Source organism: Labrus mixtus, chromosome 9 (assembly GCF_963584025.1).
Source record: "Labrus mixtus chromosome 9, fLabMix1.1, whole genome shotgun sequence".
Lineage (NCBI taxonomy): Eukaryota > Metazoa > Chordata > Actinopteri > Labriformes > Labridae > Labrus > Labrus mixtus.
In genome coordinates, this window is record NC_083620.1 from 5,538,328 (window position 1) to 5,562,388 (window position 24,061).

The window sequence follows — 24,061 nt, forward strand, 5'->3', positions numbered from 1 at the left end:
AAGAGCTTGTTTTGCTTTAGTACAGATTTTTTTTAATTCTTTGTACCATTTTTATTTGTAATATGACGGCTAAAACTCGCACGACAAATTAACTGTGTCAAATATTATCAGAAGTAACTTGATCTTGAATAAATGGCATCTCAAGAGACTTATGTGACCCTGATTAGTTATTCGATTTAATTCATCCCAAATTTCAGACTGCAAACATCCCAAACGTGAGCCAACCCAACAACTGTGCAAAGCCAAATACATTTGGAAACTATAATCCTTACGTTTACCATCCTGTGGTACAAAAACACAGAAACTCCTACACAAGAGTAGAAAGTTGCATGTGAACATAATCCATGGAACTATATTTTTTCCATAAAATGTTTTAGTAGTGAAGCAGTATAATTCCTGGAAAACATGGTATTCAAACAGTGGTTTGGCATATTTCAGCCTATTTACTGCAAATCAGTAACAGTGGAACACGGGAGTGTGGACTGAGAGGACACTTTGGGTAAAAGCTTTAGAGGATGGCTGCCCAGAAAATCCTGAAATAATTCAAAGAACTCAGTTCAAACACTGTTAGAAGGTAACATGTTTACAGTAAGGTTGTCCAAATGTTCAATATAATTTTTGTTTTTTAATGATCCACTCTATTGAAAAGCACTGACGCTTAAAAGAACTGTGGGTGGGCAGGAGTTTGCCTACATTTTTTGGTTCTGAAACAAAAATGTACCCAAGATTGGGTGGCTAGGACTTTTTTGTTAGATTTTTGTTGCCGTGGAATCAACACAGGTATCACTGTCATTTCATTTTTACCAGAATTGTACCAAAGTTTCAAAAAACTAAAATGGTATCATGACTAGTTTACACCTTGATTTTAAAGCATTTACAAATTAAATATCCAACTGTTTGTACTCTGATGTCAAAGGGCTTGATTATGAATGGATTTTTGAAGTGATAAATGTGCAGATCAACATAACAGTGTCTCAGTTGATTTTTATTTGATAAAATCTGGAAAAAAAAACAGGTTTGGTTATTTAAGCCAATTAGGTAAAAGAGTAACATTTGAGACCGAAACTGTACTTGGACAGCTGAATGAATGTCTGATCTCTGTTATCAGACATGTTATAGCTCAGCGTTTGGAGATAGCCGGGTGATGATTTGTTGATTTGAGTGGTAGCTCTCTTCATGAGAACTATCATCCTCCCTTCATGTGAAATGCATCAACAGCTGAGAGGGAGATAAAGAAAGAGGTGCTGACACGAACCAGGACCGAGCCATCAGCATAACTCATGATCTAATGAGAGCGCTGTGTGAGAGAAAGCAGTGCCCTGTATGCTGATGTACTCGCCCGCTCTCTCTGCATTCCTTTCAACCAAATCTGCTCTATCTTTACTTTTGATTAAGCCTCTTTAGACATTGACTGATAGAATCTCATGACTACTCCACTGTAAGTGCATCTTTTTGATCCTATGATCCGTTTAGTAGCCAACTGCTGCTCATCATATTGCGTAAAACGTTGGTTGCACCCAAGCCACAACCTCAGGTGTTTAAAAAATGTTGCCAATGCAAAGTTTAAAAAACTGCAGTTTCTCAACTGTCCACTTGAGGCTGGCTGCAAAAGCCAAGAAATCCTGATTAGGTCCCAGAATAAAAGTAGATTTTTCCTGGAGAAATAAACATGTTTACAGCCTGGTTATATAAACAGAATTTAGTATCGATGGCTCATTATTTTATTGTTACACACTGTACCAGGTTGAATTTACTTACCTGTTTTTGCAGGATCGGGGCGTGGCAGAGTTCACTGACTGGTGGTTGCATTGTAGCTGTATGCCAGGAGGCTTAAGGAACTGCCTCAGCTCCACCTCTCTGCCTTTTTCTAGATCAGTGGTTCTCAAACTTTTTAGACTGCGTACCACCTCCAAAAATATTTGGCTCTCCAAGTATCACCATTATGGTAGACATTAAAATATACTGTAGGCCTATTTCTACACACATTTTACGCGAGGCATATATATTTATAAAAGAATATTATTTATTCTTGACTGCTGACAGCCACACTATAGGACTACTAAGGGCTAGCGCTAGAACTGACACTTAAACTCCACACAACTCTGACAAGTGCAGCACAATAAAAATGACAACTTTATACCAACAACCTGTTTGAGAATATTTAATCTCCAGTGTTTCCCACACAAAGACGATACCTGGGCCCAAGTATATTTCCGACCTGTTCTCATTTAATTTTTCATTTATTCATAAAATTGCTGCACGCGCGAGAGAGCGAGAGAGAGCGGGGGAGAGAGAGAGTGCAGGCTCCGTGCAACCAGAGCCGCTGTACTATAAGGCTCTGCGTTCAACATAGCAAAACTCCCTTTAAAAAAAATCCTTCTCGACTCCTGTGCATAGTTAAGACAGCAAAAGAGAGCAGAATCACATCAGCTTCAGAGCAAGAGAGAGAGAGAGAGAGAGGGTGAGCGACTGTCCGTACATGCATCAAAACTGAAGCATCTCCTGGCTCCGTTTTAAAAATGTTAATGTACAGCTGCTTGCCACCGATTGTGTGATGAACTCTAATAACTAACAGAATATCTGTTAATGTAGGCCTACATTAACAGATATTCTGTCTGTTAATGTAGGCCTACAGCTGCTTCCTGTTGTTTCAGGACTGAACTATAACGGAATATCGAGTGGAACTTTTCAAAACGTGAGGCGTACTCCTGTTGTTGTTTATGTCTGTGTGTGAGCATAAATTGAGAAGATTAAAGTTGTTTGTTGCAAAAACTAGATTAATTTAGAGGGGAAAACACGTTTGATATTAATACAACCCAATAGATACAAGACAGATAAGATAAGAGTACAACAAAGAAAATTGACGTTTTATGCTGAATGTTTTTTTTTTTTAATATTGTGGAGATTTCTTTGCGTACCACCACAGGAAGCCCGCGTACCACCGTTTGAGAACCACTGTTCTAGATTGACTGAAAGTTGGGTTCAGATAGCATTTCCAATATGGCGCCCGCTGTCGTTCGGCTTCATAAAGCCTCTTTAGAAACCAATGGGCAACATCAGTGAGACCACGTCTATGTTTTACACAGTCTATGGGTGCCTTGGGCATTAAGGTCAGAAATGGAGAAGTTGCCTCTGTAAGTGTTAATGGCCTCTGACAAACAGCAAAGTCTAACAGTTATTCAAAGCAGGACAACGGTTTTTCACCACTGATCCTAACAAGCTCATAAACTATAATTTTACAAGATCTTGTAAAACAAAGAAGAAATTTTCTGATTTAGAACACCAATATATACGGATGTCCCAACAAAAGTGTTTGCAAGTTTTTAGCAATGTCTGAATTCAACTTAAAGAAGGAATTTGGGTGGGAAGATAGACTTGTCATAGAACTAAACTGTCTTTGCAGTAGAAAGGTGATTTTATTTTTTTAAATGGTGCTACATAGCCAGAGAAATTCCAGAAAATGGGCTGTGTCGTTCTACTTCAACACCCAGAAAGCACTAGGTTCATTGCCTTCCAAGGCCGTTCCTTATTGGATGGACCAGAGCTCGAGCTGGTTCTTCCCCTTTCTCCCTACAGCTGGTGCAGCTCTGCTGCAGCTGCTTCTTGCTCCTCTGCGTGCCGTAATTCTTCCCACTATATTCTGGCTCATATCATTAGCCCTGAAAGTCTGACCCCAACATTACATTATTCAAATAATGATCCTCATTATCCACAGGAACACTGCCTTCTGCCATGTGTGTGTGTTCTCACCAGCTGATTTCATACGTGATGATTTGATTCTGGGGCAGCTTCTCTTTAGAGATGACTCCGAGGGCAGGCACAGATAAGGAAGTACAGGTTGTTGTATGAATGAAAGGCATCTGAAAACATCGCCGGGCACATTTTTGCTGGTATATGAGAAGGGAGCTGTCCTTGCAGCAAGCACTGAGGGGAGTGAAGCATTGTTCATTTACATTTTCTATTTCATAGTGATACGCAGCTGGTTAGCAATCAGCAAATTATTCCAATAACTACCAGGAGTCTGGTGTTTTATCATCTTAAAATCTGGTGTTTACATTGGACAGTGTGATTTGTGGATAAAACACGGGAATAAATGGTGTTGTGGTTTAAAAAAGAAAAGCTGTATTTCACTGGGAAAAATCTCCGTAGCCCTGAGTTTTGGAAGTTGAAGAACAATAGACATTTGCTTATTGTAACGATGTTATTAATGTAAAGTCATCAAATCCTGGTAAGGTTTGGAAACATTTTTCCACAAAGGTTTTCTTTTGGGTTTAAAGAGTTATATTACTACAATGTACATACATGACATAATTAACTTAAAAAGAAGAACACATCCTAAAAGAAGTCAACATTTCCCTCTGCACTGGCACTAAACATTTGCATTTGACTTAATTCCTGAGCTGCAGAATCAACCAACAGAAAAACTTGTTCATAGAGAAAACTGACTGTAACACTTTGAACGCCTCACACATTTTGTAATAGAAATTAAACAGCCACATTTTAAATGTCATGAGATCTGAAGCATCATGGACTAAATACTAAAGTTTGTTCAAAAACTTCTCCAAAGTGTGTGAAATTTATTTCGGTTGCACAATGTTGGTCTTTCATTAAAAATTTCAAACCATTAGAGGCATTAAATGTTTATTTACCAGGTGTGCAAAAAGGTCAATCTAAAAAAAAAAAGTATATTTTAATTGGACAAAACCAAATGAAGGGGCAATACTCAAATGCATGAGGAATCCCGTTTATGTCCTCCAGACACTCTTTCTTCTAATGTATGTTATGTTCCTCAGATATTTCTCCTTCAGCTTCCCGGGCTGCTCAGGCTGTTTTGTATTTGCAGTCTTGAGCAGATTTTTTCCAAGTAAGTCATTTGGGAGTGGGATTTGTGTGCTGCTCTCTTTTTCCGGCGCTCACAATGGCTTAACAAAAAGTTCTTTAAGCTCCCATCTGGTTCTGCCTGAGAGTTCTTTGCTGTCCCGTTTCACTAGAATATTGTTTGGGATCGTGAGTTTGGAGCCAAGCTTTGACGACCAACAGTAAGAAAGGCTTAGTCTCACACACAACCGTGATTGTTTTTTGTAAGATGAGTGCTTGTATCAAACAACCAGCATTGACCTTTGAAAAGTATTTGGATTGGACAAATACAACAGCGTCTCTCACTATGGGTTGTTTGTTGATTTCTCTGTATATACACTATAGGAAAAGACTGTGATGCTGAGATTCACAGTGTATGAACAACGATCTACCCTTGTTATATTGTAACATAATCAATCTCACTTTGCAAAGCACTTTCACCCTTAACATCAAGATCTGGCAAATATCATTTTGGCATCTGTCAAAAAAAAAAAGGACTTGAGCTTGACTTGACAAATTTGTGATAACTTTTCAGAAATCAACCCAGCCCCCTTCTGGTTGAACGGATCCAAACGTTGGTGATATTGTATATTATCTTACAAATAAAATCAATGAAAAAGGCCAAAACAAACAGTATATCAATGCACAGGTTAACATGTTTCTGTGTTGCAGTGGAACAGTCACTTTCATTTGTTTTGAGTAAATCCAACAGACTGGATTTAAGAAGTGGCCTTAGCCTCTGCAATATCACCCATTGCTTTCTGGACTTCCTTTTTGAAGACTAATGTTTGGCATTTTAACCATTGCCTTTTTTTTCTTGGAGACCAGAAGTGATGAAAGGCTGGATTAACATTGCTCTGCATCCATCCCTGTTGAAAGGTCGCCCTGGTAGTAACCTCTGATTGTTCATAAATATGGCCGAAGAATCCCTTTCTCAGCCTGTTGAACAAAATGAAGCCAAAACCCCCACGCCGGTTGCAACATATTGTGCTTGTGATGTCATTTGGAGCCAGGACTTAGAATTCATGTCCCGCCCCTTCCACCAACAAAAACCCACACAGCTTATTTTTAAAACACCAAAGATCCCTCAGGTGAGTACAGTCCACAGCAAAACAGATTATTGTGTCAGTTTGAAGAACACATTCTCACATTCTTGGGATGGAAAGTTCAATGACTCTTGTGTTCTTGTTTGTTATGTTTACCATAATCCAGATGACTATGTATGAAGAGAGCTGTCAATTATGATGTCATGGACATATATAAGAGTGATAAGAGCTTACCATAATGTCAGAAACCATGTTTGATTTTTGATTTTCTAGTTTGCCCCATATCCCATCTGTTAACATGGAAGAGGCAGCGCTTGTGTGCAGTCCGCAGAGGGAGCCCCAAATATTTGGCTTCACTTTGGAGGTGCGGCTATGCCGTCCATCATTTAATACAAATCAGTATTAGCAACTTGGTAAACACAGCTTGCTGCATCCCAAAAGAATACACCACTGTATTTTCTAAAACCAGTGGAGTACCCACTATTTGGCCTTTCCATGAATGCAGGTCGAAGGCATTTCTGCAAAGGCATCATGTTTGTAACTAAGAGGCGAGGTCAACTTCTTTCACACAGTCTATGGTAACAGCCATCATTCTGTTGTTGGAGATTTAGCCAGTCTTCTCACATGGTAAAGGTAATGTAGAATCCTTGCTGTGTTTGATATGGAGTCAATAATGTGGCCTGGTCACTACCCATTAAAAGGGTTTGTTGGTTATATACATTTTAATGACTGCAAGAGTAATGCCACAGAAAACCAGCAACTGAAAAAGATGTCCTACAAAGGCACAATTTGCTCCTGTTGATAAATGTTTTTGCAAAAAATTGATGGAAAGGTGTTTAAGGTGATTACTCTATTTTGCAAGAGAGCCATAATTGATTTTTAGTAGGAACCAATGGAATTGGGGATGATTGATAAAGACGTATAGACAGGGTAGGGAAGGCATACATTATTCAGAGGTGGAATAACACACTGATTGTTCAGGACTTTTCATTGACTTTAACATAAAAAAATGTAGCAGCAGCAGCCACATTCTTTGAATGTACTCTATAAAGGCTGTGCCAAAATCCACGGGCCCTCAGTGCTCAGTTTTCCCTGAGGAGCAATCCTGTACTCTTAATTTACCCATCCGTGCTTCTCATTTTCTTCAAGATTAACAACATAGCAACTGTCGATTTCCCTTATCCATGTTATTTTCTGAAAACATAATCCTCACCCCTCTTCAGGTTAGGTGCATGACATTCTTGAGATACATGTTTGCTGTTTACTTTTAGACTTAGTGTCACACTAACACTTCTTGTGCTGAACCTTTCGCCCCCTCTCACTTTTGACCTACAATTTATGAGAACATAGGAAACCACAACAGGCTTGAACATGTGCTACACATCTGCATATCTGTGGCAGAGGTAAGGCTCTGTTCACCACATTAAGTCTGTGTAATAGAGCGTCAGTGAGAACCCGAGGATGAAGACGGATTTGGAGTGCAAAATTAGCAATGACCATGTCCGTTCATTGTCATCACTAGTCATCAGCAGACCCAAGTTGGATTTGGGAACTTGATTAATTTTGACTTGTACAATGGACAAAAGTGTTTTCTTGAGTGGTTCACATTAACTGTCAGTCCAATGAGTCCCTGTGCTGCTTAGCCCCACTTGGTACTGATAGGATGGCTCACGAATGGATATAGTGCCTTGAGTCGGATAGGATGAGAAATCTCTATGAGGACGAATCGGCGACCCTGGCTTCTTGTTGTACAATGCTGAATGGCCTGATCTATCTCTGGATCCCAGAACAGCTGGAGGGCAGGATGAAGAAGAGGGTGATGGAGGTATGACTGGAAGACCTCGCTGAGCTGTAGCTGAGTTGTAGACCCCCAAGTCAGACTGGGGGCGCGACGCCATGGACGATGAGGGGTGTGGTACAACTGGTGAGACTCCGGCAGCGTTGGTGAAATGAGCAGCGAAGGGCTGGTATGGGACACCCTCCATGCTATAGCGAGAGTAGGGCTGCATTGTCGCCCACATGTTGCAATTAATTGAAGAGTTGGTGAGGTCATCTGTGTCTCCTGCCCCAGATCCAGACTCTGTTTCCATAGCACCATACATACAAGCTTCTCTAGAGTTGATTGACTCAGTGCAGTACGGATGAGACAGTATGGGCGACTCGTAAGATGGAGCTGAACGAAAGTAATGCTCCTCTGAGACCCCAGATGATGCATCCAGGTATGGCCGCTTACACCCAAGCTCCAGATGTCTGGTGTTATCTGCAAAGTGATACAGTTAACATTTTTGAGTTGAGCAGTTCCATCCTGCACAATGAAATCAACGTGCTTAAATGCTTAAAAACGTACCTCTATGCTTGAAGCAGTGGTACAGAAGGCTGGGATCTCTGCTCTGAGGAAAATGATTTGAGATTGGATCTTGGGGGTCTGTGTTGGACAAAGGAACCCCGCTCTCATACTGATAGGAAGACAGGACTTGAGGGTGTCCAGTAAGAACTCCTGCACCGAGCTTCCCTGCTAGGTGACTATGCGACGAGATAAGCCTCTGTCGAACCATGTTCTTTGAAATCACTGGATATTCTTTCCTGTACATTAAAACAGCAACAAAAGAGAAAAATAGTCATTGTGCAGGGCCATGCCAAGTGTATTTTACACTGGCAGTGCCCTCAACCATAACTTCAGAGTGCTTCTCAACAGTGCAAGGTGTTGCTAGGTTACAAAAGTTGTCTCACGACACTTGTGCTTGGTAGTGACCATTAAAGAGGATTTAAAATTGCTCCTTATGCTTAACATTTGCTTTTATTCAAGGAAATAAAGTTAAAAGAAAACATAAAGCAAAGGTCCTTGCATTAGCAGCTTTAGAGCTGAAAATGTACCCTCCAAAAATGTATCAATGGGTGAGGGAGAAGTGACTGACGACCAGTGTAATGTTCCAAAGGTTGAACCATTTTTAAAAGAGGGCTATGAATGCAGCAACAAAAAAACAGCTGACACCATGGCCATTTTGTGCTTAGGATGCTGAGCTCTGAAAATGTTTAAGTGCATTGATTTTGTATTAAAAAAGGCACTACCAGCTCAACAAATGCTGTTGGTCCTAGACTTTTTATGCTGATGATAAAGCCATGTGGGCCAAGAATATGACCAACTGATCATTTGTCATACTAGCCACAAAATAATCTTCCCAAAAAGCTGATTTGTGAATATCTACTTTACAAGAGTCTCCCAGTGGTTCCACAGGTTCAGTTTAATCCTGGTTCTTTTTTGTATGTATGTGTGTGTAAACATACCCCTGTAGTCTTGAAATGCGCAGGTCTCCTTCTTCACTTCCTCTGAATCCTTTGGCGAATGGATTGTTTTCTATCTTCAACTGTGTGATCTAAGAAAAGTACATTTCATTTAAGATCTCACTCTCCGTGGTACAAAACCGAAAAGAACCATAGGTAAAGCAGTTTAACGACTTTTGGGGATAATTAAATTACCCCTATACCTCTATGAACACTTTCATTGTTAAACGTACTACCCTTAAATAGTCCAGTTTAGGTAAACATCATTTACCCTGAGTTATTGGTCGTACCTTGTGGTTTTGGTAAGACGTTACAGAGATGAAGGCCGTCTCATTAAAGACATGAGTACAGTAGGCGGTGTTCTTGGATCCGAAGGCATTGTTTTCATCTGCTTTGACAATGTGTAGTCTGGGCTGGTACTTGTGCATAGAGTTCAGGATAATCTAGGAAGGGAAAGAGAAGACAAAACATGTTTACCTTTTAACCTTGTTATAGTGACATCTATTAGCAGCTTCTTTGGTGCATTGACTAAAAAATACCTTCTTACATCATGTACAGACAATAATCAGAGATCCACTGAACAGCAATGCTATGTTGTTCATTGTAATGACAATAAAGGTTTCAAAGCTGTGGCAGATTGGGGCACCCCACATAATTTTTGCCATGCTCTTTCAAGATATCAAATCGGCATTGTTTGAAGCAACATGGGATTTTTACCATTTTTTTGTACAAGATGCACAAGTCTGCATTATCAGTTTGAAACAGTCAACCTCACCTTCAACACTCGTGCAAACCACCAGAACACATCATTAATGTCTTAAGACACTAAGTTGTGAATCAGAAAAGAACCTTAAATTGGACTGCGTACTTTTCTACGTACTGTATATCTTTGTATATAGAAATAACAAATAGGACTTTTTTGTTTGTTAAAAACTAAAACAAAGAAGGTCTTAGAGGGCGCAACAATAATAACAACATCAAACACTGATTAGTTGACTCCAACAACATTTGATGACCTGGGATGTTTTTCAAAAAAAGCAGTTCATGATTGTGATTGTGTTACATGAGCAGCACATGAGATAAAAGGTCATTAGGTGTAAAAAGTAATTAAAACATGCTTACAGAATCAACAGTGAATTTTTGTTGAATAAAGCAAGAGAGCTATAACAACACTCATTGTTCAGTCTTTGTTCAAAAGTGTCCCACAACTCAATTTAAAGCACAGCTGCTGCTTATTAAATTCATAATACGCAAACGAAGACAACAGGCAGCATAACTTCCAACGCCTTCCAATAAGCAGACCTAAATCCTCATTGCTTGAATTAATTGCAGCTGTGTCTCTGTGCTGGGATGGGTCGCCATATTGGAAATGTTAAACATTTCGATCAGACTATGTAACAATGAGCAAAGAGATGGAGCTGAAGTGAGCCTTAAGCCTTCTGGAAAACATCTACAACACATCCACCTGTGAGTCCACTCAGCCAAGCCCCTAATTATAAAAATACTGTACATGTATGACTCTTCATATAATCAAAACAAGTGTGTTTTAACCAATGGAGAGATGAGCTATGGAGATCAGTTATTTTTTAACCAGGCTGTAAACATGTTTATTTCTGCTGTAAAAATTACCATTTATATGGGACCTAATGGGGATTCCTTGGCTTTTGGAGCAATCCTCAAGTGGTAACTCAAGGAACTGCAGGTGGTATTTGCACTTCTGAGCTGGACTGCTCATGGTGCTTACCGGCACTAACTGTGCATATCATAGAAAAAAAACTTTAAAAAATCAATAATATTGTTTATTAAGAGTGAAAATATTTTTTAAAAATCTTTAATCCCAAATATGGTGAACGTGTGATTGATCTTAAATGCTGTAAACGGTTAAATATCCTCACACCTGCATCTTTGAAACTCTTCTATTCTCATGTTTTTAACAGTTTTATTGGAATATATATTGGAAGTGCCATTGGATTTGAACTGTATTACAATAGAAAAAAAATCCAAAGTCACCTAAAACCCTCCCAGGGGATCAAACTGTTTTGTGTTGCTACATGAGTCTATGCTTTTGTTTTTTGTTTTTCATCCCTGTTAAATTTCCCATTGAGCTTTACCTCTATACTGTGCAGTAAAGTTGGAATAGATTAGATCAGTGACCAGTTTTCCTGCGTCTTTTATCTCCATCACATGTGATATAAAAGTGTTCTTTATGAGTGTAGCAGGTAGCATGTGTTGAGCTGGCCCAATGTTTAGGTTGTTTAGGTGGCTGCAGGTCAGCTCACTAGCATCAATCCGCTCACTGCACCCGAGTGCTGTGCCCAGCGAAGCGTTAGCAACAGTAGGGCAGGGTCATCACTAGTCCAGCTCTGTCAGGGCAGATTAGCATCACACTCTGCACCTCGGCTCCCCTCCTTATTCGCCAGACACTCCTGAGGAGCCTTCTCCTCCAGGGGGCTCCCAAAGAGAGGCAAAGGTTGAGCAGGGCACAGGGAGCGGGGCTCAGGTTGAGCACCGAGTGGCCCCGTGCTCACATGTTTCTGTTGCTGAGGCAGGCTGGAGACAGAGATAAGCTATTGGCTGGTCCACCACAGGCTCTCTCTTGACCTTTGTCTGCTCTGCTGTCTGACTGAAGTCTGAGGGTGATACTAGAGACTGCTGGGTGATTGTCTGAAGGCTGATCAGGGAGGCTGTCCTCGGATCAGTGAAGAGCTAAGGAACATGTTTGCTTTCATCTTCCCTGATAGAAAAACATTCAGAGAGTATTATTTGCTTCAACGGATATGTGATTAGGATGTGTTTCTAAAAGAACAGTAGGTCGTCTTTTAGAACTACCATAGGGCACTGGTAATGTCAGTGTAGAACACAACCCTACATTGCGCTCAATATTATCACTTGAAAAAGATATCCACATGTAAATGCATATTTTTTGCCAAAGAGAAGTCAGATTATAGTGGGCTTTGTTTGCAAGTACCCACTCTGTTTGAAGAACTAAAGAGGAAAAATGCAATCCTGAAATCAATCATCTATCAGACTTTTCTTTTTGCACATTTTTAGGGACGCCTTTATTTCCTATGCACTACTAGTCTTATGAAATAGATGGACAACATATTTATTTACAATTTAAGGTACAAGAAAAGAAAAAATGCTACACGGACATGTAAAGAAAACTATCCTACCAGTCTGTTACTATAGCCTGAATTCTTAAATTTAATATAAATTCCGCCTCTGACAAGGCAATTAGCCAATCATAGCCAATCATAGTTTAGGATTTTCACACCTGGGTAGGCCAATCAGATTTCATAAGGGGGCCCATGCCACCCCTGGCCACCCCAATGGACACGCCTCTGATTACATGTGCACGGAAAAGATAATCTTAGTTTAGATATTTATGGCTATGCTGGGAGCCCCACTATATTGGCAGTCATCTGTAGAGGATTTTTTTTAACAAAAGTTGACAGGATAGACCGTATGTGTCTAATGCAAAGGTTTTACAATGAGTCAAATTTAGGATAAGGTTTGTGAAAAACTGTGATGATGTCAATCAAACACTGACTATGGATTAAAAGTCCATGCAGGATGCAAATTTAGTTTGAGTGTTTTTCATGAGAATCAAATGTGCTTCACACCCATCACTCCAAATGACTTCAACACCTTAATGCCTGCATGGCAAGCAAGCCGCTGGGCCCAATTGACAAGTTGTGACAAGTTCTGTGTGTGACACATGATACATATTGGCCTCAAACATATTCTTTTTCATTTTCTCACAGTTTAAAAGAGACGGCTACAAATCAGACGATAACTTTCTTTTGAAACATAAACCAAATGTTCAACCTTCGAGTAGCCTTTTAAAAGCTGAGTCCAGGGTTGTAGGTTTTTTTTTATATCCCACGCATAATATGTTTAAGCATAAGAGAACAGCTATCAAGAAGCTTCGGGTAATTCAGAAGCTTCCATAGAAATGAACAGTAGCCTTTTGAGGCCAACTTTGTAATAGTTCCAGTTTCAATGTCTCATGCAGTATTCAGTTCTCCCTCTGCATACATTAACAAATAAAACACATTATATGTAGATTGGTGCTCACAGTTGTTTTCCAGTGCAGTTTAGTACAGATGTCTTTCCTTAGGATACTTGGCTGAATCATCATAGTTTGAAATATTAGAGTGTGGATGTGGTTAATTTATGGAAAGCAAAGGATATGGTGCGATTTAAAAAAAGAATAATGGTCACAGAATAAAAAAATAAAAAACAGAAAATAGATGTTATTAAACAGTACTGAACTCCAAAACAGTCAGGACTCAAGAAATGTCAGAAACAAGAAAACCAGAATACTACAGTTAAATGAGTCATTCACATAAATTACTGCTGAATAGGAGTTCATTTATTCCACTGTGTGAAGAACTGTTCCACTAAACACCTCCTGGTCTGGGCGTCATCTGGGCTCTGCCTGGCCTCAAACTCGCTCTGTCCTCATTACTCGCCCTTATCGCTGGCCAGGCACTCAACTCAATCTGACAGCGGGCCCCGCCACTGATCTGAGAGGTTATGAACCTAATGAGCCCGCCCATTGATGGGATGGCTTCAGACAAGCTATCCCAGAGTCCCCCTGGGGAGTGCTGCCACAGTCATACTCTTCACCTCCCTCTGCAGCCTCTGCCTCCTTGCTTTCTTTCATCCTTCCTTTCAGACATCTGCCTGTGAAAACACCTTCCTCATTCTGATTTGGCTGTTTGCACACATATCAAAAAGATTTTTCACATCAGCTGTGTATTTCACAAAAGCTTTCTTCTCCCTGTAATGTGTCTGACATGGTGAGATTTTTGGCTGAGCTGAGTTCCCTCTGGCCATGAAATTTGTTTTAGGTTCATTTCAGACATGCAAGCTAAATTTGACAAATTCCTTAGAGGAGAAATAAACAACGGTACCAAACAAGGTTTCATCCTTCAAACAATAGTTAAAGGAATATCACCTGTATCCCCTTAATGCTGTATGAGCCAATTAATACACTGTTTTTTAAAATGTATACCACACAGCTGATCATCAAAACTCCTGTTATAATTTGCATAATGCAAAAAACCTTTAACTTGTTTAGGACTTGATTTTCTCCTGTCTTTTTCTTGACTTTGGACTTGTGCTTTAAGCAATGCTACAGCTGTGGATGGCTATGTCAGTCCTCTAGCTGAGTGATAAGTCAGTTTCTTAAAACAGTTCAATTCATGTTAAAGAACCATTTTTAAGCTAGGGCAGGTAGGGGATGTAATCGCCACCTGCCCTGAGCTCCTGAAGTCAGACATGCATTGGTTGCACAAGCTTTTATTGTATATTTTATATTACCAAGCAGCAACCGCCGATGTTGAAAAATGAAGATATTAGGAAGTGCTAAAAACTGCAGTTCCTGGAGTGTCCACAGATTCCACAGAATCCCCATTAGGTCAAATATTCTAACACTAGAAAGAAATATGTTTACAAACTGATTAAAAAAAGCGTGGGTCTCTATATCTCATTTTCTCATTGGTAGAAACAGGGGTGACTTTTAAGAGTTTTTGCATATATTTGCATAATTGGGGGCGTGGTTCATGGGCATCACATCACTTCCACCCTTTGTTGTAATGCAGGCTTATTTTATTTAATAAAAAATGCAATCACTAACAGCTCCATTAAACCATCATATTATTTCTGACACCATTTTGCAGCTTTTTTTTAGAACTGTTGCAAATATTAGGAGGTACATGTGTTAGTCAAATATTCATATTATCTATTACAATAATAGCAAAGCTAAAAAGGTGATCCTGATGGTAAAAATACTACCCCTCTGTTTCAATATCTTGGGTTTTGCAGATACGTACGTGCCCAAAAGGGTCCAGGTGATTGTTTGTTAGCTTGAGCTTCTGAAACGACACCAGCTGCCTCATCCAGTGAGCTCCTGTGGCGGGGGAATCAGGGTGCACATAGAGTCTGCCAGGCATCGCTGGCTCCGCTTTGCCAGCTACCATCCTATGAAAAAACAGAGGAAAAATAAATAAGGATAGTACTAGAATTTAAAATCATCCCTAGTTGTTTTCAAAAGCTTATGGTATCCAACTATTAGAGAGTATGCATCTTAGCCTTCTGAAATAAATCTACCCCAGCTAGCACATGAACCAAGTGTCCTTTACTATAATGTAGCTGGAAACAGGCAGAGAACGCTGCTGTTCCCAACCCTTTAGAGTATTTAATCCCTGAAGGAGACTGGGAGGAGGTGGCCTCTGCTTAAACATCATGACTAATTATGCTTGGCCAAGGTGTCGCTGAGAAACACCAGAACCCACCGACTGCAGGCCATGCCACACAATCAGAAACAAATGGCTGTAAAATTACTTCTCTCTGCTGGAGACTTTGGCTTCTTTTCAGAGTAAGTTGAAGTCTCGGGCTATAGCATGGAGCACTGCAATGTTGTTGCCTTCAGAGTTTACTAGAGAAATATAGAGTCCTGTCCAAAGTCTTTTTTATTTCCATGAGAAATGCCTAGCCTTTACCCTGCTGTCTAGCTTTAGCCAATAATGATCTGACTGTGCTGGGCTGAGAAAACTTGCTTTTGCAAAATAATTGAGGTAATAGATGGAGCAGAGATTTTGCACAATGCTGTTATTTTGTCCCAACCTTACAACTCCAGGGAAAAAAATGCAGTTTGAACTTTAATGCATGAAAGTATAAAGGAACAATGAGGAATTTAGTGGCAAAATACTCCACAGTCACTTAAAGGCAGGGTTGGTAATCTTCAAAAACTAGCATTATTTTGTTTCATTATTTTATTAAGTAGCATTCCCTCAGTGCTCAGTCTACACCCTCCCCCTCCCCTCTGTGCTCCCTCAAAAGCCATGCCCCTCACATGCATGAGCGCCCTTCTCCAGAAGCGGACCTCAGCTCATCGCTTGCATTGTGTAGAAACTACATCGTCTCATTCAGCGGTAAGTAAACACTAAAATTTATCATAATACACGTAAAAAAGACGTGACCATTTTACTACTCACATCGGCAATCGAAAAACTCACAGTATAAACTACGTCATCAGTGACGCACTTTGAGCGTGTGCTAGAGCTCGCAAGAGGTAGAGAACGAGCAGGGAGCCTGGGAGGCGTCTGATTGGTTCATCAGATTGGTACCTCGTGGCAGACATTGGTCGAAGTTTTTACAGACTTACAACTGATACAGATGACGGATTTCCTTCGTTCCTTTTTCAGAGAACATGAGTTATTAATTTCTGTCAGGACCTAAAGACGATTTTAACCAAAATCTTAAAAAGTGTTTCTGGAGAAAATGACCAACCCTGCCTTTAAGCCAGTAGACTCTGACATGTCTGTTAAACATCTCCCCAAGACCAAACGTCTGCTCAAAGCAGACCAAGTAAGACTAAAGTAGCAGGTGTTATTTATGGCTAACTCACCACTTGTTGTCACAGAACTTGTAGCGATGGTCATCAGCCGGGACGACGTCTATAAGCAGGATGTATTTGGTTTTAGGGTTCATCCCGGTCACTTTCACCTTGTAGCTCGGAAACATCCTCCTGTTGAAGAATAAAAAGACAGGTGTCAGAATTTCTTCCTTAATAAGATTCAACCATAAGAATGGACAGCGCAACACCTCCCCTGAAGTGAAGCCAAAATGTTGATGTAGAGCTCCGACTTATAGGTCATAAACCCTGCAACCTCCTTGTTAATTGATGGGACATGGGTCAAACTATAAAAGCAAATTTACACGTCGCATACATTTTTTTCAAACCCAGTGTTGTTATGATCATTTTTATCATGCTGATTTCTGTTCAAGTCCTCTTTTTTTTCTGAGATAATTCGTTTTAATTCGTTTTTTGATGCTACAATAACGAGTTAAAATGCCAGGATTGACAGCTCTGTTGATGAATGCAGCTCTTACGGCACTCTGTTAACCAGATTAGCAGAGTACAAGAGGAACCTAAGAGGAATCTTAACAAACTCTAACAAGAGTCATTGAACGTCACACGTTAATTATGCAGCTCTTTCAGCAAATTCCTACTGCTCAGACTCTGGCTCCAAATGCACAATATGTCAGCAGCCTTTATGGGGGAATATTGGCTTCATTTTTGTACAACAGGATGATGTTGAGGCACGTTGTCTGTCTTTATATAGAGACTATGTATCCAACATGCAGACATGGCAATTATTTATTCATTAGCTTTCTATGAGATTACATTAATTAGCTCAGTCACTTTCTGCACAGTGCACTGAAAGTCTTATCTTCACACTGAACTGTTCCCCCACATCTTGGTTTGGGGCTTAAGAGCTTTCAGATTTGTACTTCTTAATAATAACTCACCTACCGGGGCGCTAGTGGAACAGTGGTTAGTGCGTGCGCTGGAAACTATAGTCCTCAAAGCTGGCGGCCCAGGTTTGAATCCGACCTGTGGCTCAATTCCCTCACTTCATTCCCCACTCTCTCTCTCCGACTCCATCAACTGTCCTATCTCTCCAATAAAGGCACAAAAAGCCCCAAAATAAAATAATAAAAAATATAATAATAACTCACCTTCACAACACAATTCTTCTACACTGATAACTGCAGTAAGCATCTTCCAGGATCGTTCTCATGACATTTTCCTTACAATCCAAATCTCACAAATTTTCTGACCTGGCTATGATTTAACTCCTTTCAGGCATTTATTTGGAAAAAGACTCAAATCCTCTCATACTTGGGAATCTAAGAGGCCATAAAAGAGCACGGGACCATGCTCCATCTTTCATCTTTTAAATGCCTCCAGACTAAAAGACAAAATATGCTAATATAGCACTCAGAGCCATAAAACACATGAAGGGAGCTACCTTTCCTGACCTCTTCTGGGAAACCAAAAACTTTTTCATCCCATCTGCGTCAAAGGAAATGTAGCAAAGGGCTCTGTGCCCCCTTATAAAGCCCTGAGTGGTTTTTAATGACACCCCGTATCGGACAACAGTTTAGATTGCCGACTCGTCATTGCTCAAGAGGCTAAAGTCAAAAAGGCCTGCTGGAGTTTATCTGTGTGTGCTGCCCGTGGTAACGTGTTCAAACATTGGAGGGGACTTTTGAAAGCCTTGGATGCTTTCACGGGGGGCAGCATTAAAACTCTTCGTTCTTGCTGTTCCGATTGGTTCCGTTCTTCAAAGGCTCGTAGTGCCTGACACCATCTGATCATGTTACTGTAAATACTCCCTCACGTAAGAGATACAGAGAGGAGGGGGATTGAGGGCAGGTAACTCAAATCTCTCTCCCAGGCTTCAAATCCAATCAGTGAGACAGATCAGTCCCGGTATCATCCTCGCTGAAAGACGGGTTAATCTTGGAGGAACATTCAAAGCAGACCTGTGCTCGTCTCTGGCTCCACTCTCGCCGTACAGACAGAGCAGATGGACGCCTGTGTCAACACATGTGGCCCTCAGATTTGTGTGTATCGGAACGGTCATAGCTACCAAGTGACAGGCTCTGTTGCTGCTCACTTCAACTGTGGAAATCAGTCCATCCGGCTGGGCGGATACACCAATAAACCACAGTCACATACACAAATGAAAGCTGTTGAGTCAATATGAGTCTTTAGTCTTCAGAGATACCAGGTTTGCCTCTTCCTGGAGTCACATAAGCTCCTTAAAGTCTTAGAATCACTCAAGCTAACTAGCTTGTATGATGTCTAAAGGGGTGATATATTTAATTCCTCAAAGGCACTTCTACTGTAACTTACAAATAGAGTTAGGTAAATATAAATGAGAGCTTTACTTGAGGTGTAAATACTTTCACAGGCCAATTACAGAGCACAGGGGGATGATTTCTTTCTTTTTTGTCTGAGGAGATTACACAAATAATCAGATACAGCCTCCAACTTTTGCTATCAGAACAGAAGTTTCAGACGCTAATAGTCAAGTACTCTGTTTGAGACATACTGAGTTCCTTTAATGTACACCTAACCACATTCAGATAATATTTTTTCGGGACATCACCATTGGAAAATGGGCAGACTTAATATTTTAAATTATTTCCGTTGATAATATGATGAATCTCTTGAGATGAAAGAAATTTGTCAACCTTTATAATATTGATTGTCGATACATTGTCAACCAGCCCTTTAGTGAGTCAATTTCATTATCTGGCTGTATCAGTCCAAAAATTGCAAAATATATCATTTTGACTTTAGGGTTTTTTGAATGAGGGTAATTAATATTTTTTTTCCAGAGAGTTAAAGTATATGTCAAAGATCTCAGCTCCATTCTGTTCGCTGGCATTTGGTGACAACTAATTATTGAAGGTGATTTTTTTTTACTTTAATCTAAGGCTGGAGATGTGCTTTTTTTAACTATGCATACCCATGCCATGTGCATGATGGTGGCCAAGCGTCCCCTGCATGTGTTTGACGTATTGGCTGTGCACATTCTGAAAAATTAACATGACGCGTATGCAAGATTCGTTATCGCACATCGACAGCAAGGAGCAGAGGAGCTGTGGCTGAATCACTACAGCAGCAGAGACAACAATGGCAGAAAGTTATTGAGGCAGACTGATGGTAATTGATAGCAAATCTGTAATTGTCCACATCTGAACAGTGTGTCATTGTCTCCACACAGAGACAAAATCAGTCTGTCAAACACAGCTGGCAACATATAAGTTCACATTTTAGAAGTTGATATGGAAACCTGCAAAACTGAATGGAAACAAGTCCTATGTTTATGTTCAACTATTGACTCTGTAAACTGACGACTTTCAGCTGAATGCGTCTCATGAGTATATACATATGTATAAATATATATATATATATTTTTTTATAGGTTTATTTTTGTATTTTGTGCCTTTATTGAGAGATAGGACAGCGGAAAAAGCCAGAAGTCAGTGAGAGAGAGAGAGAGAGTGGGGAACGACACTCTGGAAATAAGTCACAGGTCCGATTCCAACCCGGAGGACCACAGCCCCTGTACATGGGACGCACACCAACCACTAGGCTACTGACGCCCCCCCCCCCCCCCCCCCAATCATGAGTATGTTTTGACATTATAATAAAAAACTAAACAAAGGCATTCACAAGCACTATGTTTTTAATACGTGCTCTAACCATACCGTCTATGGACAGATTTTAGTTTAGTTCATACAGTGAAACATCAGTACATTTTTAATTGAATCGTTTAAATACACTGTGTTTTAATCTGTACTGTACATGAAGCTGCTCCCAGGAATAGTTCCTCTGATTTCATGGGGTTAAGTTGCCGGCCTGACTATTTATAATCCGAGGTGCATGTGATGAAACATGGTGTATGTTAGTGTGACATACCTGCTACATCTATAAAAGAAACATAGGTAGTGCAACACTGGACGATGGATTTTCAAAGCCGGACAACATGAAGGCGTTTATACACATACGGCAGTGTGACTGAGTGAGTTTAAGCCCAGCATGAGAAATGGAAGTTGGAGAGTGTGTGTGTATGATATCAGTGTCAGGCTGTGTGTGTGTGTGTGTGTGTGTGTGTGTGTGTGTGTGTGTGTGTGTGTGTGTGTGTGTGTGTGTGTGTGTTTCTGTGCCCAGCCAGCTGTTTCTCTTAACAATCCCACATGTTTAGGCCCTGTAGTGATCCATTCCTCTCTGGGAATCTCCAGTACCACAGGAGATCAAAAGGAGCAGGGGGTGGGGGTTGACGAAGCGCTACAACCTAGTAGACTCAGCCTACTGCGGGCGCCGGATTCCTCTTATCAAGCAGCCGCCGCTCTCTTGACGGGCTGTGTACAAAGAGTGAGAGTGAAGGAAGAGCTGCGCCGGGTGCTTTGAAGAGGGAGGATTACGCCTGGACAGTGACACTCACAATAACAAGCCTGGCAGGCTCGGCTAGGTGTTGCATGTGAGCGGACTGAGAAAGTTTCATGTGTTGGGAAAACGTGGGATCTCCTGCAGTACAGTCTGGCTGCTCTGCATCTGCACCTCCTCTGCTGTCACCTCGGCAGAGACCCTCCTCACATGTTACAACTCTGAGTCCAAAACTATTTTTTTTCTAAACTTCTAAGACTGTTATTTTCATGGCATCCCTTTTTACAGATATGCTAAGATTCTGATATTGTGACAACCATAAACCCTTCCTGTCTAGACTTTCCAAATAACTCGTGTTAGCAGTGCTTCAACAGACGCATAATGTTTTAGACTTTATAATGACCACGTCCAAAAGAGAAATGTTTACAGTTAGTTTTAGAAAAAAAGGTGATGGTGAGCAAGTCAACATTGATTTTCAGGGGGCTTTGTTGGCCTAGTGGTCATTGCTCTCACCGCATGTACAGAGGCTAAAGACCTCGAAAGCGGGTGTAACACACACACACACATACACTGTCCATTTAGTGGATGTGTGTGTGTCTGTTTACTGGCTGCACTGCAGAGCGTGCTGTGTAAGTGAGATCAACAGCAAACCTTGCGAGTGAGTTTAACAACTACATCTTCAGTTTTGGGAGCAGACACAGCGCTCTGTAATGAAGTTTGGCTAAGTTTACAGCGACAGTTCACAGCAGGCTGTAACGTTACTAACATAAAGTTACCAAGTGCTGTCACACACAGCAACCAGCTGATGCCTGCATGAGAACGACGGAGTGAGAGTAAACAGAGAAAAGACGAAGCAGTATATGAGACAAGCACTTTACGACTTTTCTGTGTGAAAGTCTGTGAATACATTTCTAGTCTTCTAACTACTCAAATCGCTCTAACACCGCAGGTCACACCTACACATTCACACACTGATGGTAGAGGCTGCCATGTGAAGTGACCACCAGAAGTAACTAATCCCATTCCCACACATTTATCCACTGCCGCCGACGAAGCGGGGTTAAGTGTCTTGCCCCAATTTCAATGGAAACCATCTATTTCAGGATTATCTATATCGATATTGAATTGGGAAACATTTATATTGCTATGCATTGATGAATCAATATGTTTATTTTGCTTTAAATGCGACCATTTTTTATTTGGTAACTAAAGGGATTCTTTGGCTTTTGGAGCCAGCCTCAAGTGGACACTCAAGGAACTGCAGTTTTCTTACCCTTTGCTGGGTGTTTTGGATCCCAAATATTTTTTAAATATTCTATATCCAGCTTGATTTCAAATAAATCACTCTTTGGGCAAACCATATACAACTCAAGGACGAATCCAGCCTTTGGTTTGGAGCCACGGTCGGATGTTGCCTCATTTTAAAGGGCAAAATGAGTTAAAGGCTGGAAACAACAGAGCTAAATGCCTCATTTGTAAACTATCTCTGATCTCGGTGTCAAAAAAGATTAATGTTTGATCAAAGCGTTTTAATAAACTATGCTTATGATGGACAGAGCCACAGAAACAAGCCTGAGGTCATACCTCTGCTCGGCTGCTGTAAACGGCTAATGCTATCGGCTTTGTTTACACTGGAGGCAGTTTGGACGTGACCAATCAGGGTATTGTGAATTATGGGATTTGGTTGGGAGATATCAGAGAAACTCACTAACTCCTCTCAATCTTTGGTCTACATTGCTTCCTCTCTTAGTTATTTCAATCCAACATCTACATTCACTTCTGCGTGAATCAAACATCTTGTTAAGGTTCAACTAATGCACAGACATGCCAATATTTGGAACTGAGCCAAATAATTTGAGTTCTCCTCAGGAAGCAAACAATCACTTTTGAAACGTACATCTAGTGCCATTATTTCAGATCTTAAACCTTCCAGTATGAGCAAACACAAAACAAGGTAATTAACTCTCATCAGCCTCAGCTGTATATGAAATGTTAGCACACTAATGCCCTTAGCTGAGATAGAAAACTTATATACAGCTCAGCATGTAAGCTTTAACATGTCTGCTCTCAGCCTAACTTGATGAAAGTTAAGGTTCGTAAAGCTGGCCACACACAAGACGATTTTAGGCGCGATTATGGGCCTGATTTGCCCCCCACAACGACCTGCGGGGTGCGGCCCAATTCAAGGTCTTTTTGTCCAAAGAATCCTCAAATGTGTGGTGTCACTGCGATTATTTCACTGCTCCCGATCGAGTTGGAGCATTCCCGATCTTGAAGCGTAAATACCAAACATGTTTGATATTCATTCATTATCACTGAGGGCATGCCCTCGTTTTAAATGACAGCAAAACAAATAGTCACACAACAAGAAACAACCCAAAAAGTTCTGGGAAATTAGCTAGCACAGAAAGCCATTTACAGTTTATAACAGTTACTTCATGAACAGAGTAGTTCATAATCATGTTTGTAAATGGACCCATGGTAATTGTTTGGAGATGGTGTGTGGTTTGAATTGTTCCAGGTGTTTGCAGCACAAACAAAATGAAGTTCTCATGTGAGGCTTGCAGATATACAACAAATTCTCTTTAATGATTTGGCCTCCGATCAGCGTTTGAATAGATTCTATTTAAATCTGTTCCTGATGCTCCTGAAAATGTCTTGAATTTGATTTTATTGAAGAATTAAGCAAAATTAGGATTAATAGGATTTTTTTAAATTATTGTTTCCATTTCAACTCTGTGATTGTTATTTGAAACCAAGTGCCAAGCTCAGGTGTGATGGGGTGATGATTTTTTTTAACCCATCTCTTTTGAATATATATTACGACTAAGAGTTTTTGCATAATTAGGCGGCCTGAAGCGAACTTTCGCTGATGTTTGTTTTCATCATTTGGACTCCGCTAACTGACGAGCTAGTAAAGCATGTTCCAGAAACTGAGATTCATTCAGCCCACCTCAACTCCACCTTGTTCTCTGTTTCCAGATTGATCAAAAGGTTAGGCTGAGATAACGTTGCCAGCATGAGGACCGCTTCATGATGTATCTTCAGCAGCTAATGGATGATGTCACTGAGATTACGTCCATGTTTTATACTGTCTATGGCTGAGATTAAATATAAA

The 24,061-nt window shown here is 40.5% G+C and overlaps 1 protein-coding gene across 1 annotated transcript in view; it reads right to left on the bottom strand.

Moving 5' to 3' along the window:
* Positions 1-5,096: 5,096 nt before the first annotated feature.
* Positions 5,097-24,061, bottom strand: part of tbx4 (T-box transcription factor 4) — a 28,251-nt gene continuing 9,286 nt past the window's right edge. Inside the window, exons 4-9 of the mRNA XM_061046072.1 lie at positions 16,603-16,722; positions 15,026-15,173; positions 9,476-9,628; positions 9,189-9,277; positions 8,251-8,486; positions 5,097-8,163 (exon numbers count right to left, since the gene is read on the bottom strand). Coding sequence (XP_060902055.1) covers positions 7,511-8,163; positions 8,251-8,486; positions 9,189-9,277; positions 9,476-9,628; positions 15,026-15,173; positions 16,603-16,722 — 1,399 coding nt within the window. The 3' untranslated portion in view covers positions 5,097-7,510. The remainder of the gene's footprint in view (positions 8,164-8,250; positions 8,487-9,188; positions 9,278-9,475; positions 9,629-15,025; positions 15,174-16,602; positions 16,723-24,061) is intronic.